This window comes from Chrysemys picta, chromosome 4 (genome assembly GCF_011386835.1).
Source record: "Chrysemys picta bellii isolate R12L10 chromosome 4, ASM1138683v2, whole genome shotgun sequence".
Taxonomy (NCBI): Eukaryota; Metazoa; Chordata; order Testudines; family Emydidae; genus Chrysemys; species Chrysemys picta.
This window is the reverse complement of record NC_088794.1, coordinates 28,344,874-28,358,839: the sequence shown is the minus strand read 5'-3', so window position 1 is coordinate 28,358,839 and position 13,966 is coordinate 28,344,874. Positions and strand designations below refer to the sequence as shown.

At 47.5% G+C, this 13,966-nt stretch overlaps 1 protein-coding gene and 1 long non-coding RNA gene across 2 annotated transcripts; both read left to right on the top strand.

Annotated features, from left to right (window-relative positions):
* The first annotated feature begins 229 nt into the window (after positions 1-229).
* On the top strand, positions 230-4,110 carry LOC122173044 (uncharacterized). The gene is made up of 2 exons (XR_006173570.2): positions 230-659; positions 1,325-4,110. It is a non-coding gene; the product is annotated as an uncharacterized LOC122173044 (long non-coding RNA).
* Positions 4,111-8,313: 4,203 nt separating this feature from the next.
* Positions 8,314-13,143, top strand: LOC135982956 (SRRM2 protein homolog rsr-2-like). Its single transcript, XM_065591897.1, has 2 exons — positions 8,314-11,441; positions 12,647-13,143. Exons 1-2 carry the CDS (start codon positions 10,895-10,897, stop codon positions 13,141-13,143), a joined length of 1,044 nt encoding a protein of 347 aa, XP_065447969.1. The 5' UTR covers positions 8,314-10,894.
* The last annotated feature ends 823 nt before the right edge of the window (positions 13,144-13,966 follow it).

Here is a 13,966-nt window from a genome sequence, read left to right as displayed (position 1 = left end):
ATGTTCCAAACCAGATTAGTGTCGTATCCTTGGGGCAACAGGTTTAGGAAGAAATCACTTGAGACCAGAGAGCTGCTAGTTTACAAAGCAACCATTTATTTACAGACACTGAGCTGAGCTAACCAGCCAAAACTGGTTGGGCTATCCCCTAATAATCTAACTCAGTTGCCATAGGAACAAAAACCACAACAACCAAATACACAACATATTCCTCTCCCCTTAATAAGAACATCCCCTAAATAAAACAAACACTAGACTAGAGAAGGAGGGTAGACTGCTTCCATTCCCAGCTAAACTCTGGGGATTATTTTGCCCCATAACCGTGGGTTCGCCCTAGCTAAAGATCCAGCCATTGAGGAGGTCTTCTGTCTCTAGGTAGATTACGGTGAACTTCTGATGTTGTTGCACTCAAAAGTACCTTGGGCGCAAGCCTGACAATGGGCTCAGGGTTCGCAGTGCAAACGGGTGAGGAGGTGGTATCAGCTCATGCCAGGCAAAGGGGTATCTCAGCCACCGGCAGTAATGGAGGAGAACAGTCAGGAACAGGTGATTCTTGATTCGGTGTCTTGCCAGAAGAGGTGAAGTCAGACAACTCAACTGAAGATGTGTCCTGAGGACTGGCATGACCTGGCAACAGCTGATCTATATGTCGCTGCCAGGTAAGATTTTCTGCAGTCTGGACTGTGTAGGTGTGAAAGTTACTAGTGACCCCCCTTAACAGCTAGCAGCCTTTATGTCATCCAGTGGCCATTAGGGGGAAGCAGATACCTCACTACACAGTAGCCTGAACTTTTGAACTGTCTTCTCTCCTCTGCCTTGAGGCAGAGGGAACTAGCCCCAAGCTGGTTTTCACTGACCAGATAGCAGAAGCACGGGTCTGGCAACCACCAATCAAGTGTTAACACGGCAAGGGCCTTTGTCTGAATGTGTATAAAGGATCTGTAAAATGTGTGTAAGACAGAGTTTTTGTACCAAGGTGCAAAGCTCTCCTTTCTTCTGCAGATATTGGCTCTCAGCTAGGTGGACCCGATATTTCGGTGACAGTTTCTGGCGACTCCGCCGGGACTCTCCTAGCTCGGACATTGGACTCTGGACGGCTGCGGCGAACTGGGAATGGCGCCAATGGGGTGCTTAGCCCCTCTTCCTCACTTCACCGCGGCCCCTGGGGTTCATGCTCCGATAAGGTGAGCCCTAATAGGATAAGGAGACACTATCTGGTTCTGGTCTGGTTCTGTTCTGGTTAACCGGTTAATGAATTTCTGTCTTAAACATTTGGGCGTTAAGTGTGTGGACGGAACTGAGCCTCTCATTCGTAATTCCTCAGAGTGGAAGCCATTGCGTGCGATGAAGCTTCTGAGGTTGAATTGGGATCCTTCTGTCCCATCCCCTGTAGCGGTCAGTATTAGTAGAAATTCCTGTAATAGGATCCTATTAGGCCATAATTCCCTCTGTTCTCTGTGTAATTCTCTGTTAGAGTGTCAGCAGGCAGATGGGTGGGTCTCTGGTAAAACCTTCTAAGGATAGTCCTTTGGATTATATGTTAAGCAAATGTCCCTTACCCGGTGTTCAAAAAGGGGATGTCAAGGAAGTGTTTTTTACAACTTTGCACCCAGGATTGGCCAGCCCTGGGGACTGCATGGCCCGAGTATGGCTCCTTTGATATTCCTACCCATTTAACTCCCTTGAACCTGACAAGCGCCGGGGCAAATGGATTATTGGTTTTTGTGGGACAATGAGGCTCATCATCACTTGAAGAAGGTTCAGATTCAGGCCCCTCTATTCCTGAAAGCTTCTGCCCCTCACAAAGCTGACTGTTGGGAGGATATCCCCCCCCATGTATTGCCCTAGACCACGGCCACCCCCGGTGGCAGCATTACCAATTGTGGCGGACCTGGTACCCTCCTCAACGGAGCCCGGGGCAGCAGTTCTACCGAGACAGATCCCGCCAACAAAGATTGAAGATGCCACAATGCAGGTCAGCGAATCAGCTAGTGGAGCCACCGGCAGTGGGTACACTACTTCCCTGTCTGTTCCCATCCTTAGTCCATCCCATACAAGGAAGGGGGCACTCTATGGGGAAGAGACCTTATGAACTGGCAAACCACTACGCCTTGCCTTAGGGACGACCTGGACGTCGTTCACAGGCGATTCCGTGCCATTTTCCAGTCTCATAATCCTGATTGGCAAGACGTGGGCCAACTTTTAGATTGCCTATTGCGCACGGAAGAGAAAGAGCAGGTACTGAGGGGGGCCTGGGAGGCTGCAGAGGCCACCAACGATGGTCACAATTTTATAAGGTTCGTCAATCCGCCCCGTTGGAACCCGAATGATTTGACCCAACAATCAGATCTGAAGAAATTCCTAGACTATATTTTGACAGGCATAAAACAAGCGGGAGAAAGAACTTTAGATTGGACAAAGGTCCATAATACTGTGCAAGGGAAAGAAGAACACCCTTCTGACTTTTATGAGAGACTTTGTAAAGCATTTTGTATCCATACTAATATAGATCCCAAGGCCATGGACACACAGTCCACGGTCAGGCTTATTTTTATTTCCCAGTCAGCCCTGGACATCAAGAAGTGGTTGCAGCAGCTTGAGGGCACTGAAGGAAAATCCCTGGAGGAACTGGTAAGCGTGGCCACCCGGGTATATCATACAAGGAAAAAAGTTCAAGAGACCAAACAGGTGAGGATGCTAGCAGCCCTTGTAAACACTGGAAATGAAAAACAGGGAGGGTGGCAGTGACCCCCCAAGTGGCAACCAAAATCAGATTATGGGGGGACCCCGAGATGCACCAATGACATATGTAACTACTGGTTTCAGAGTAACAGCCGTGTTAGTCTGTATCCGCAAAAAGAAGAACAGGAGTACTTGTGGCACCTTAGAGACTAACAAATTTATTAGAGCATAAGCTTTCGTGGACCACTTCTTCGGATGCATATAGAATGGAACATATATTGAGGAGATATATATACACACATACAGAGAGCATAAACAGGTGGGAGTTGTCTTACCAACTCTGAGAGGCCAATTAATTAAGAGAAAAAAAACTTTTGAAGTGATAATCAAGCTAGCCCAGTACAGACAGTTTGATAATAAGTGTGAGAGTACTTACAAGGGGAGATAGAGTCAATGTTTGTAATGGCTCAGCCATTCCCAGTCCTTATTCAAACCGGAGTTGATTGTGTCTAGTTTGCATATCAATTCTAGCTCAGCAGTCTCTCTTTGGAGTCTGTTTTTGGAGTTTTTCTGTTGTAATATAGCCACCCGCAGGTCTGTCACTGAATGACCAGACAGGTTAAAGTGTTCTCCCACTGGTTTTTGAGTATTTTGATTCCTGATGTCAGATTTGTGTCCATTAATTCTTTTGCGTAGAGACGGTCCGGTTTGGCCAATGTACATGGCAGAGGGGCATTGCTGGCACATGATGGCATATATCACATTGGTAGATTTGCAGGTGAACGAGACCCTGATGGTATGGCTGATGTGATTAGGTCCTATGATGATGTTACTTGAATAGACATGTGGACAGAGTTGGCATCGGGGTTTGTTACAAGGATAGGTTCCTGGGTTAGTGGTTTTGTTCAGTGATGTGTGGTTGCTGGTGAGTATTTGCTTTAGGTTGGGGGGTTGTCTGTAAGCCACCTGGATTCAGGGGCTGCCCTTTCTACTGTTACCGTCAAGCCAAAGAGAGGAAGCCTCACGGATAAGAGCATTCCGGTAAAGGGTATAGGCGGAAAGCCATTTGATTGTTCTGTATTACAGGAGGCTGCTGTAGAAATCTCTGGTGTCTCCCCCTCCCATGCCTTTCTGCTAGCTCCGGATTCCCCAGTTAACCTCTTAGGCAGAGATCTGTTGTGTAAACTACGTGCTCAGATTTTCTTTTCAGATGACAAAATCATTCTTCGGTTGCCTCAAACCCAACTTCCCCAGCTGTGTGCTGTTCTGACCCAAGTTTCAAAGGACTCGAGCGAAATGCGTCAACAATCCCTTAATAGTCAGACAAACAGGGTTTCACTCCTTTCTCCGTGCACTCATTCCTGGGTTGGGGGTAGCTGAGCTAGAAAAAAGCAGTGGTAAATATTTCTGCAGAACTAGAAAAAACAGCTAATGCATCAATAGACGCTTTCCAGAAGTTGAAACGGGAGATTGATGAGGTGGCAGAAATAGCTTTGCAAAATAGGCGTGTGTTAGATGCCATGAATGCTGAATTAGGGGGGGCTTGTGCTTGCATCGGGGAAAAATGTTGTTTCTTTGTTAATCATTCCAGCTTAATTGAGCAGGATTTACAAGCCATTAAAATGCTGCTGTTGTTTTCCATGCTGTATCTCTTGATCACACCTTCAGTTTTGAGGACCTCCTTCCAGACCTTGGGTCATAGTTTATGGGGCTCTTTTGAACAATTGTTAAATGGATTCTTTTCTTTCTTTTCTTTCTATGTGTTATTTGGATAATGATACAATGTGCCAAATGCCTGTGTAATGCTATGATCAAAAGCTCTGCTGTCCACAAGAAAACCCAGTATCTGTCCCTCCAGCTTGATCGCAAATTGCGTAACGGGCCTGACAATTTTTGAGTTTGTCCGGCCCGAAGGGGGGACTGTGAAAGTTACTAGTGACCCCCCCCTTAACAGCCAGCAGCCTTTATGTCATCCAGTGGCCATTAGGGGGAAGCAGATACCTCACTACACAGTAGCCTGAACTTTTGAACTGTCTTCTCTCCTCTGCCTTGAGGCAGAGGGAACTAGCCCCAAGCTGGTTTTCATTGACCAGATAGCAGAAGCACGGGTCTGGCAACCACCAATCAAGTGTTAACACGGCAAGGGCCTTTGTCTGAATGTGTATAAAGGATCTGTAAAATGTGTGTAAGACAGAGTTTTTGTACCAAGGTGCAAAGCTCTCCTTTCTTCTGCAGAATAAAGCAACTCTTCCTTATCCCTGTCTGGCTGTTATTGGCTCTCAGCTAGGTGGACCCGATATTTTGATGACATAGGAAACAGGTCCTGTTTGAGTGATGATCGTGGCAGGGACCCATTTAGCTCCAGAAGTATAATTCTGAGCTAAAACTGGCTGTCCCGAGCTAAAGGTTTGGTCTTTTGCTTTGGGTGCCCATCTGATGACTTGATATTGCTGCTGACATTGCACAATTTGTCAGGGTTCAGAAGAGGTTTCATCAGATCAAAGCAAGTGCGCAGCTGTCGTCCCATCATTAGAAAGGCCGGGGATGCCTTGGTCATAGCATGAGGTGTGTTTCTGTAGGAAAATAAGAAGGTGTCCAGACGCTTTTGAATGGATAATTGTCCCCTTGCCGATTTCAAACTTGTTTCATTGTCTGCACAAATCTTTCAGCTAATCCATTGGTGGATGGATGATATGGTGCTGAAGTGATGTGGTGTATCCCATTTGCCTTCATAAAATTTTGAAACTCCTGAGAGACGAACTGTGGTCCATTGTTGCTCACAAGTTGTTCTGGCAGACCGAAACAACTAAAGAGTCCCTGTAGTTTTTGGATAGTACTCTCTGCAGTAGTGGACTGCATTATAGAGACTTCTGGCCATTTAGAACGGGCATCTACCACCACCAAGAACATGCTTCCTTCAAGGGGGCCAGCGAAGTCAACGTGAATACATTGCCATGAGTTTTCAGGCCAGTCCCATGGGTGTAGGGGTGCCCACTGGGGTGCATTCCTCACACCCTGACATGACATACAAGCTTTTGCCTTCTCTTCAATAGCACTGTCCAATCCAGGCCACCAAAAGTAGCTTCATGCAATTTCCTTCATGTGCACTATTCCACAGTGACCGGAATGGAGCTGTCCTAACATCTGTGATCTCAGTGGTGGTGGGATAATGACACGTCTCCCCCACAACAAACAACCAGATTGGATTGATAACTCCGTCCTCCTGGACATGTAGGTAACAAGGTCGGGTGAGACCGGAGAGGTTTGTCAAGATTTTCCATGCATCACGAGGTCCATAACTTGGGACAATACTAGGTCAACACGAGTTGCCTTCTTTATCTGAGTAGCAGTGATGGGTGTATTCTCTACCTGTTCAAAGTAGAAGATTTCCTTTTTGGGCAGTATCTTGATGTTTCACCGGCAAAGGCAACCTTGAGAGGCCATCTGCATTGCCCTGCAGAGTGGATTTCCGATATTTGATTTCATATGTGTGCGCTGAAAGTAACAGTGTCCAATGTTGCATATGACTAGCAGCTAATGGGGGAATGCCTGTGTAGGGTCCAAAAATTGACGTCAGAGGTCTATGGTCTGCAAGAAGAGTAAACTTCCGCCCAAACAAGTACTGATGAAACTTCTGAATTCCAAAAACGATTCCCATGCCTCACATTCAATTTGGGCATAGTTAGTTTCTGCTTTGCTTAGAGTGCGTGAAGCAAAAGCAATAGGTCTCTCTTCTCCCGAAGGCATAATGTGTGACACGACTGCTCTCACTCCATAAGGGGAGGCATCGCAGGCCAATTGTAGGGGTAAGGATGGATCAAAATGCGTTAGAACTTCCAAATTTAGCAATGATCCTTAGCTTTGTTAAATGCAACATTACAGGCTTCAGTCCACTTCCAGGTCTTGTTCTGCCCAAGGAGTTCGTGAGGTGGTTTTAACAGTCTGGTTAACTGTGAGATGAACTTTCCATAATAGTTCAATTTAGTCCTAGAAACGAGCGAAGCTTGGCTAACATTTTGAGGTGGGGGAGCCTCCACAATAGCCTTAACTTTTGCAGGGGCCTTATGAAGACCCGCAGCATCAATGATGTGTCCCAAATATTCAACAGAGGACTGGAAGAATTCACACTTGTCTTTGCGGACTCGCAGTCCATACTCTTCCAGTCTTTGTAGGGTAGCCTCTAAATTCTTTAAGTGATTCTTTTCATTCCTTCCAGTGACCAGGATGTCATCCAGATAGCACTGAATTCCTGGCAAGCTACACAAGATCTGGTCCATAGCCCTCTGGAACAGGGTGGGAGCAGACGTTATTCCGAAGGGTAGGCAACAGTATCGATAAAGCCCCTTATGAGTCACAATAGTCAACAGCTCTTGGGACTTTTCATTGACGTGCATCTGTAAATACGCTTGACTCAGATCAATCTTACTGAACTTTTCTCCCCCAGCCAGGCCTGCGAAGAGGTCATCAATGCGGGGAAGTGGGTATTGCTCTGCACACAACACTGGGTTGACAGTGACTTTAAAATCACCGCAAATCCGGAGGAAGCCATCTTTCTTCACTATTCAAATGATAGGAATGGCCCATGGGCTATGGGTAACTGGTATTAGGACTCCATTGGTGACCAGGCGCTCCAGGTCCGCTTCAACTTTTGGCCTGATGGCATATGGCACAGTTCGGGCTTTCAGATATTTTGGTGGACTGTCAGGTTTAATGTTCAATGTCGCAGTGATTCCCTTCATACTTCCCAGATCCTCTCCAAAAACAGCAGCAGGTTTCCTTAGTATAAGGGTCAGACTGGTTTCTTCTTTAGTCATTCACTTTTGCCCAGTTCAGCTGAATCTTCCCAAGCCAAGACCTACCCATTAAGGCTGGGTAATTACCTCTCACCACAAACAGTGGCAATTTAGCAGCCTATCCATTGAGCTCCACCTTAACATCAATAGTGCCCAACATGGGCACAGCTTCTCCCGTATACGTCTTCAGAACAGTTTTTGTTTGTTTGTTTGTTTGTTTTTTCTTTACCTTGACTTCTACTTCCTTCTTTTGCTGGGGCAGCACAGGAATCCCATCCTCGTCGCTACTTTGTCATATCCTTGGGTGCAGCAGGTTTAGGAAGAAATCACTTGAGACCAGACAGCAGCAAGCTTACAAAGCAACCATTTATTTACAGACACTGAGCTGACCTAACCAGCCAAAACTGGCTGGGCTATCCCCTAATAATCTAACTCAGTTGCCATAGGAACAAAAACCACGACCACCAAATACACAACAATTAGATTAAACAATTAAAAGGTCCATCTAGAGGACAACTCTACCCTAGTGGAGGGGATGGGCTAGATGGCTCAGGAAATCCTCTCCAACCCAAGGGATCTAAGCCAGGCACTGAGGGTTGGCAGAGGGAAATTTTTATTTGGGACAATTATAATCAAGATGGAGGCACTGGGGTGGATTAAGGGGGCCTTTCCCCAATCCCAAACTTGTTATTATATTAAATGTTTATATTATGCTCATTGCCCAGCTCAATTAGATGCTGCTTTACAAAAAACATAGCTGTATGGACAACAAGAATAGTCTGTATAGTGTTTTTGTTACTTTTGCCAAGCATCTGTTAATAACTAAGGGGAATAAAGTACTCTCTCCCCACATCTGAAAGATAAAGACCTACATTTTTCATTGTTTGTGTGCTGGGAGGAGATAGAGCCCCAGCCAGCGATCAGGGCCCCATACTAGTCCCTATACATGTGTATAACAGAAAGACTATCTGCCTGAAAGAGCTCACAGCTTAAAACAAATAAATCCCCCTGCCTTGCTCACTGGAGGCTGCTAAACTCTCTCCTTGGGGGACTGTCCAGGGGAGTGACTTCCAAAGCCTCTAGGGAGAGTCCCACTGCCAGCCCTGGAGCTTCCATCCCAGGAACCCCGGGCAGGGCTAACCCAGCTGAGCTCCACTGTCACTGTGGGGAACAGGGGAGAGGAACAGGAATGACTGTAAAAGGGTTTGAGTTTAGTTCCATTACAGATCACAGGGACTCTAACACTGCCTGACTTGAGTGGCTCCCCATAGGCAGTGGATCTTACACTTTGAGACACTGAAAAGCAACCTGGGGCCTTAGGAACTGCAGCTCTCCGGGTTTGCTGGCTCCTTGGCTGTTTCTTTTGCACTGAATTTGTTTTTTTATCTCCAAAGCTATTTTTAATTAAAGGTCTCATGGGGCCAGTCAGCTGTTTGGGGATAACATCCTGGGCCAGCCTCTCTGCTGTGATCTGCTTTTTGTTATAGATCCTTGATTCTGTCCCAGCCCTGATACAGGCTAGAGCAGCCTGGGGGTTGTTCTAACTTGTGCCAGTTGCCGCTGGCTCCCAAAGAATGGTGCTGCAGCTGGGGATGCACTCCAGTCACTCCTCTTCCTCCCCACCTCTCTCTGTCCATGGCACTCTGCACCACTATGTTGGCTCTACAACCACAGGGGACTCCCCCACACTGGGGATATCCTCAGATGGAGAATTACAGGCTGACTCTGCTCCTCTTGTTCCAGCTGAGTGGTGAAAAGGGAGTGGAGCAAGTGAGAGAATCTGACCCACTCTGGGCATCGCTGCTCTGAGTCCCCCGGGCTTCCTGCTGGGATTCAGAATTTGTCATTCCTGCCATCAGCCTGTTTCTCCTTCTGCTCCTGCGGCTGCTGCCCAGGGGGAGACGCTCAGGTTTTCAGTAACTTTTGGTTTCTTACCTTTTTCTCTGTCTTCTCTGAGTTTAGCAGCAGAATCTCTGAGACTGATCTGAGTGAAAATGTCTATAGTTACATTCACTGCAGTGTCTCTACCATAGAATTTAGTATCTAGCTTGTCTGCATTTTCAAGCAGACCCAGGGGATGTTATATTTCCCCTCAAAGTCAGAGTATGATAGTTTATCTTTAAATCTTTTCAAGTCTTCCTGAGAAAGGTCACTGAGTATCAGGAAACAAAACTAAAATACAAAGTAATTTGCTGTTAATAATTAATATGGAATAATCACAATATAGCAGTGATATCAGCAGGGGGTGGGGCTTCAGTCCCTTTCACTCTGTTTTTTCTGTGAGGGGGGTAGAATCACTGTTTTAATTTAAAAGTAATGAAAAGAGGTTTTTTAAGTAAAGCATGAAGGAAGCAGAAGTGGATTTTCATGGACCAGGAATTTCATAAGCTTTCAAAGTGACCACGAAACAGCTTTACAAGTCTCTTTTACAGTTACTCAGGAGGAAGTTGCTGCTTGATAAGTCGCAGAAGGGAGGAGGCGTTTCTGACACACTCCTGTGAGATTCTTTATTGCCATTGTCTTTCTAGGGCAAGCTCCTTTAGTCCCTTGAAGATTTGCTCCTCTTTGGGTGCAAAGCCCCCAGTGCTGGCTCACACCCTGGCATCATTTGGGGCTTTGTGTTCTCATTTTGGTTTCAGTTACAATAAAAATGTATCACATTTGTTGTCTTCTTCTGCAGCTCTCAGAAACTCCTGTCCCCACTGAGAAGTGGAAATGGGACGTTTGTCATTTGTTTCAGCAGAGAAATAAGAAAAATGGTGATAAGGAATCCATGGGTCCCACTCCGCTTAGGAGGGCCACAGAATGGGGGGTTTCAGCCTGGTTTGACAGCTGGGGTCCAATCCTCCCCTGGGGTAAGTCAGCACAGCTCTGCTGACATCAATGGAGACACCCTCATTTCCACCAGCTGAGGATCTGGCCAAGGGACTGTTTGTGACCTTAAAGGGATGGAGGGGCTGGGAAGAACGCCAGGTGGTTGCCGGTACATAGGTCCCTACATGAGGGGCCTGGATTGATTTGTATCAAACCTCCACTTAGGCCTGGTCTACACTACGACTTTAATTCGGATTTATCAGCTTTAATTCGAATTAACCCTGCAACCGTCCACACAACGACGCCATTTAATTCGATGTAAATGGCCCTTTAAATCGATTTCTGTACTCCACCCCGACGAGCGGAGTAGTGCCAAAATCGATTTTAGCAATTCGAATTAGGGTTAGTGTGGCCGCAATTCGATGGTATTGGCCTCCGGGAGCTATCCCACAGTGCATCATTGTGACCGCTCTGGACAGCAATCTGAACTCGGATGCACTGGCCAGGTAGACAGGAAAAGCCCCGCGAACATTTGAATTTCATTTCCTGTTTGCCCAGCGTGGAGAGCACAGGTGACCACAGATAGCTCATCAGCACAGGTAACCATGCAGGCTGATAATCGAAAAAGAGCACCAGCATGGACCGTGAGGGAGGTACTGGATCTGATCGCTGTATGGGGAGAGGATTCAGTGCTTGCAGAACTTCGTTCTAAAAGACGAAATGCAAAAACTTTTGAAAAAATCTCCAAGGGCATGATGGAGAGAGGCCACAATAGGGACTCTGAGCAGTGCCGCGTGAAAGTCAAGGAGCTCAGACAAGCCTATCAAAAAACAAAGGATGCAAACGGTCGCTCCGGGTCAGAGCCGCGGACATGCTGCTTCTACGCCGAGCTGCATGCAATTCTAGGGGGGGCTGCCACCACTACCCCACCTGTGTTCGTGGATTCTGGGTCGGGGATAGTCTCATCAGCGACGCCTGAGGATTCTGCCGATGGGGGAGAGGAGGAGGATGAGGATGAGGATGAGCTTGCAGAGAGCACACAGCACTCCATTCTCCCCAACAGCCAGGATCTTTTTATCACCCTGACTGAAGTACCCTCCCAAGCCTCCCAAGCCAGTACCCAAGACTCTGACCCCATGGAAGGGACCTCAGGTGAGTTTACCTTTTAAAATATAAAACTTGTTTTAAAAGCAAACGGTTTTTAATGATTACTTAAAACTTGTTTTAAAAGCAAACGGTTTTTAATGATTACTTTGCCTGACTTTGCATTCGCGGTCAGTTCAGCTACTGGAAAAGTCTGTAGCTACTGGAAAAGTCTGTTAACGTGTCTGGGGATGGAGCGGAAATCCTCCAGGGACATCTCCATGAAGCTCTCCTGGAGGTACTCCGAAAGCCTTGCCAGAAGGTTTCTGGGCAGTGCATCCTTATTCCCTCCTCCATGGTAGGACACTTGACCACGCCATGCTTGCAGCAAGTAATCTGGTATAATTGCCTGACAAAGCCTGGCAGCGTATGGTCCCGGTGTTTGCTGGCATTCAAGCAACATCCGTTCTTTATCTTGTTGTGTAATCCTCAGGAGAGTGATATCACTCCTGGTAACCTGGTTGAAATACGGGAACTTAATTAAGGGGACAGAGGTGGCCGTTCCTACTGGGCTCTTTGCCTGTGGCGGAAAATAAATCCTTCCCTGCAGTTAGCCAAGCGCAGATGGGAAATTGGCCCTGAGTTTTTCGCGTTTGGCTAGCAGGGATCTTCCCTGTTACCAGCCACGCGGTGGGGGGAGGGGTACCGTGATCATCCCAGAGAATTCATGGCGGGAGGGGGGCGGCGGCGGGGGGGGGGTTAGTTTGGTGCCTGCAGGGATCTTCCCTGATACCAGCCATGCGGTGGGGGGGAGGGGTACAGCGATCATCCCAGAGAATTCATGGCGAGGGGGGGGGGGTGGTTAGTTTGTTTTCTGCTGCTGCTGCTGAATGTTAACAGAAAAACCGCAGCACTCTACTTGCCTGAAGGGGCCCAGACAAGCCCCCCCACACTGCCCCCCCCCCAACTGGCTGAGATTGGCCAGGCTTCTGCAGCACTCTACAAGCTATGCTTGGTATGTGGGAAAGGAGGGCGCAGAAGCTGTAAAACAATGGCTTACCATGGCCGCATGCAAGCCGAATTCTGTTGCCCAGACCTGTGATCTCTAGCAGCAAAGCCACAGGCACTCAGCATTAAGAGGCAAAATGCGACCTTGCACAGAAATCACATGTGCTATGTAATGTGAACAGTGTTGGTCACCGTGAAAGAGTATAAGCATTGTTCTTCAAAATGTAGCTTTTAAAACAATTCTCTCTTTTTTCCCCTCCCTACAGCAGCTGCAAATTCCTCAAGCCTCCCTCCTCCATCCCGAAGGTTATCACAGATAAGGCGTCGTAAGAAGAGAACGCGAGACGAGATGTTTTCGGAAATTATGGAATCCAGCCGCAGTGACAGAGCTCATGTGAATGAGTGGAAGGAAACAGTTTCAAAGTATAGGAAAGAAGTCAGTGAACGTGAGGACAGGAGGGACCAACGTGAGGAGAGGAGGGACCAACGTGAGGAGAGGAGGGACGCTCGAGATGAGAGGTGGCGGCAGGAAGACCAGAGGATGAAGGATGCAACTCTGGGGCTGCTCCGGCGTCTGGTGGAGGTTCAGGAACGGCTGCTGGAAAACAGACTGCCGCTTCAGCCCCTGTTCCCCCCTCCCCCCTCCCCATGTTCCGTATCCTCCTCACCCAGACGTGTAAGAACGCGGGGGGGGGGGAGGCTCCGTACACCTTCCCATTCCACCCCAGTAGACAGCCCAAGCAAAAGGCTGTCATTTTTTTAACCTTTTCTTTGTGGCTTTTTCCTTCCCAGCAATCCTCCTCCCAAATACCACCCGGGTTCCCTCCCTCTTTTTCTAATCTATTAATAAAAAATAAATGATTTTTAAATGATAGTGACTTTATTTGGTTTGAAAGAAAGCTGGGGGAAGGGGCAGGGTGGGTTCCTTACAGAAAATCAGTCAATAAAGGGGGCGGGTTTTCATGAAGGAGAAACAAACAGATATTTCACACTGTAGCCTGACCAGCCATGAAACTGGTTTTTAAAGCTTCTCTGATGCACAGCGCTTCATGGTGTGCTCTTCTAATCGCCCTGGTGTCTGGCTGCGCGTAATCAGCAGCCAGGCGATTTGCCTCAGCCTCCCACCCCGCCATAAAGGTCTCCCCCTTACTTTCACAGAGATTGTGGAGCACACAGCAAGCAGAAATAACAATGGGGAGATTTCTTTGGCTGAGGTCAGAGCGAGTCAATAATGATCTCCAGCGACCTTTTAAACGGCCAAATGCACATTCTACCACCATTCTGCACTTGCTCAGCCTGTAGTTAAACAGCTCCTGACTCCTGTCCAGGCTGCCTGTGTATGGCTTCATAAGCCATGGCATTAAGGGGTAGGCTGGGTCCCCAAGAATAACTATGGGCATTTCAACATCCCCAACGGTTATTTTCTGGTCCGGAAAGTAAGTCCCTTGCTGCAGCCCTTTAAACAGAGTAGTGTTCCTGAAGACGCGAGCGTCATGAACCCTTCCCGCCCAGCCCGCGTTGATGTTGGTGAAACGTCCCTTGTGATCCACAAGTGCTTGCAGCACCATTGAAAAGTACCCCTTGCG

Excerpts from the sequence above, each read along its gene's own strand:
- LOC135982956 (XM_065591897.1), top strand. The coding sequence starts at position 10,895 with ATGCAGGCTGATAATCGAAAAAGAGCACCAGCATGGACCGTGAGGGAG. Across the intron at positions 11,442-12,646 it reads CCCCATGGAAGGGACCTCAG|CAGCTGCAAATTCCTCAAGC; the intron begins GTGAGTTTACCT and ends CCCTCCCTACAG.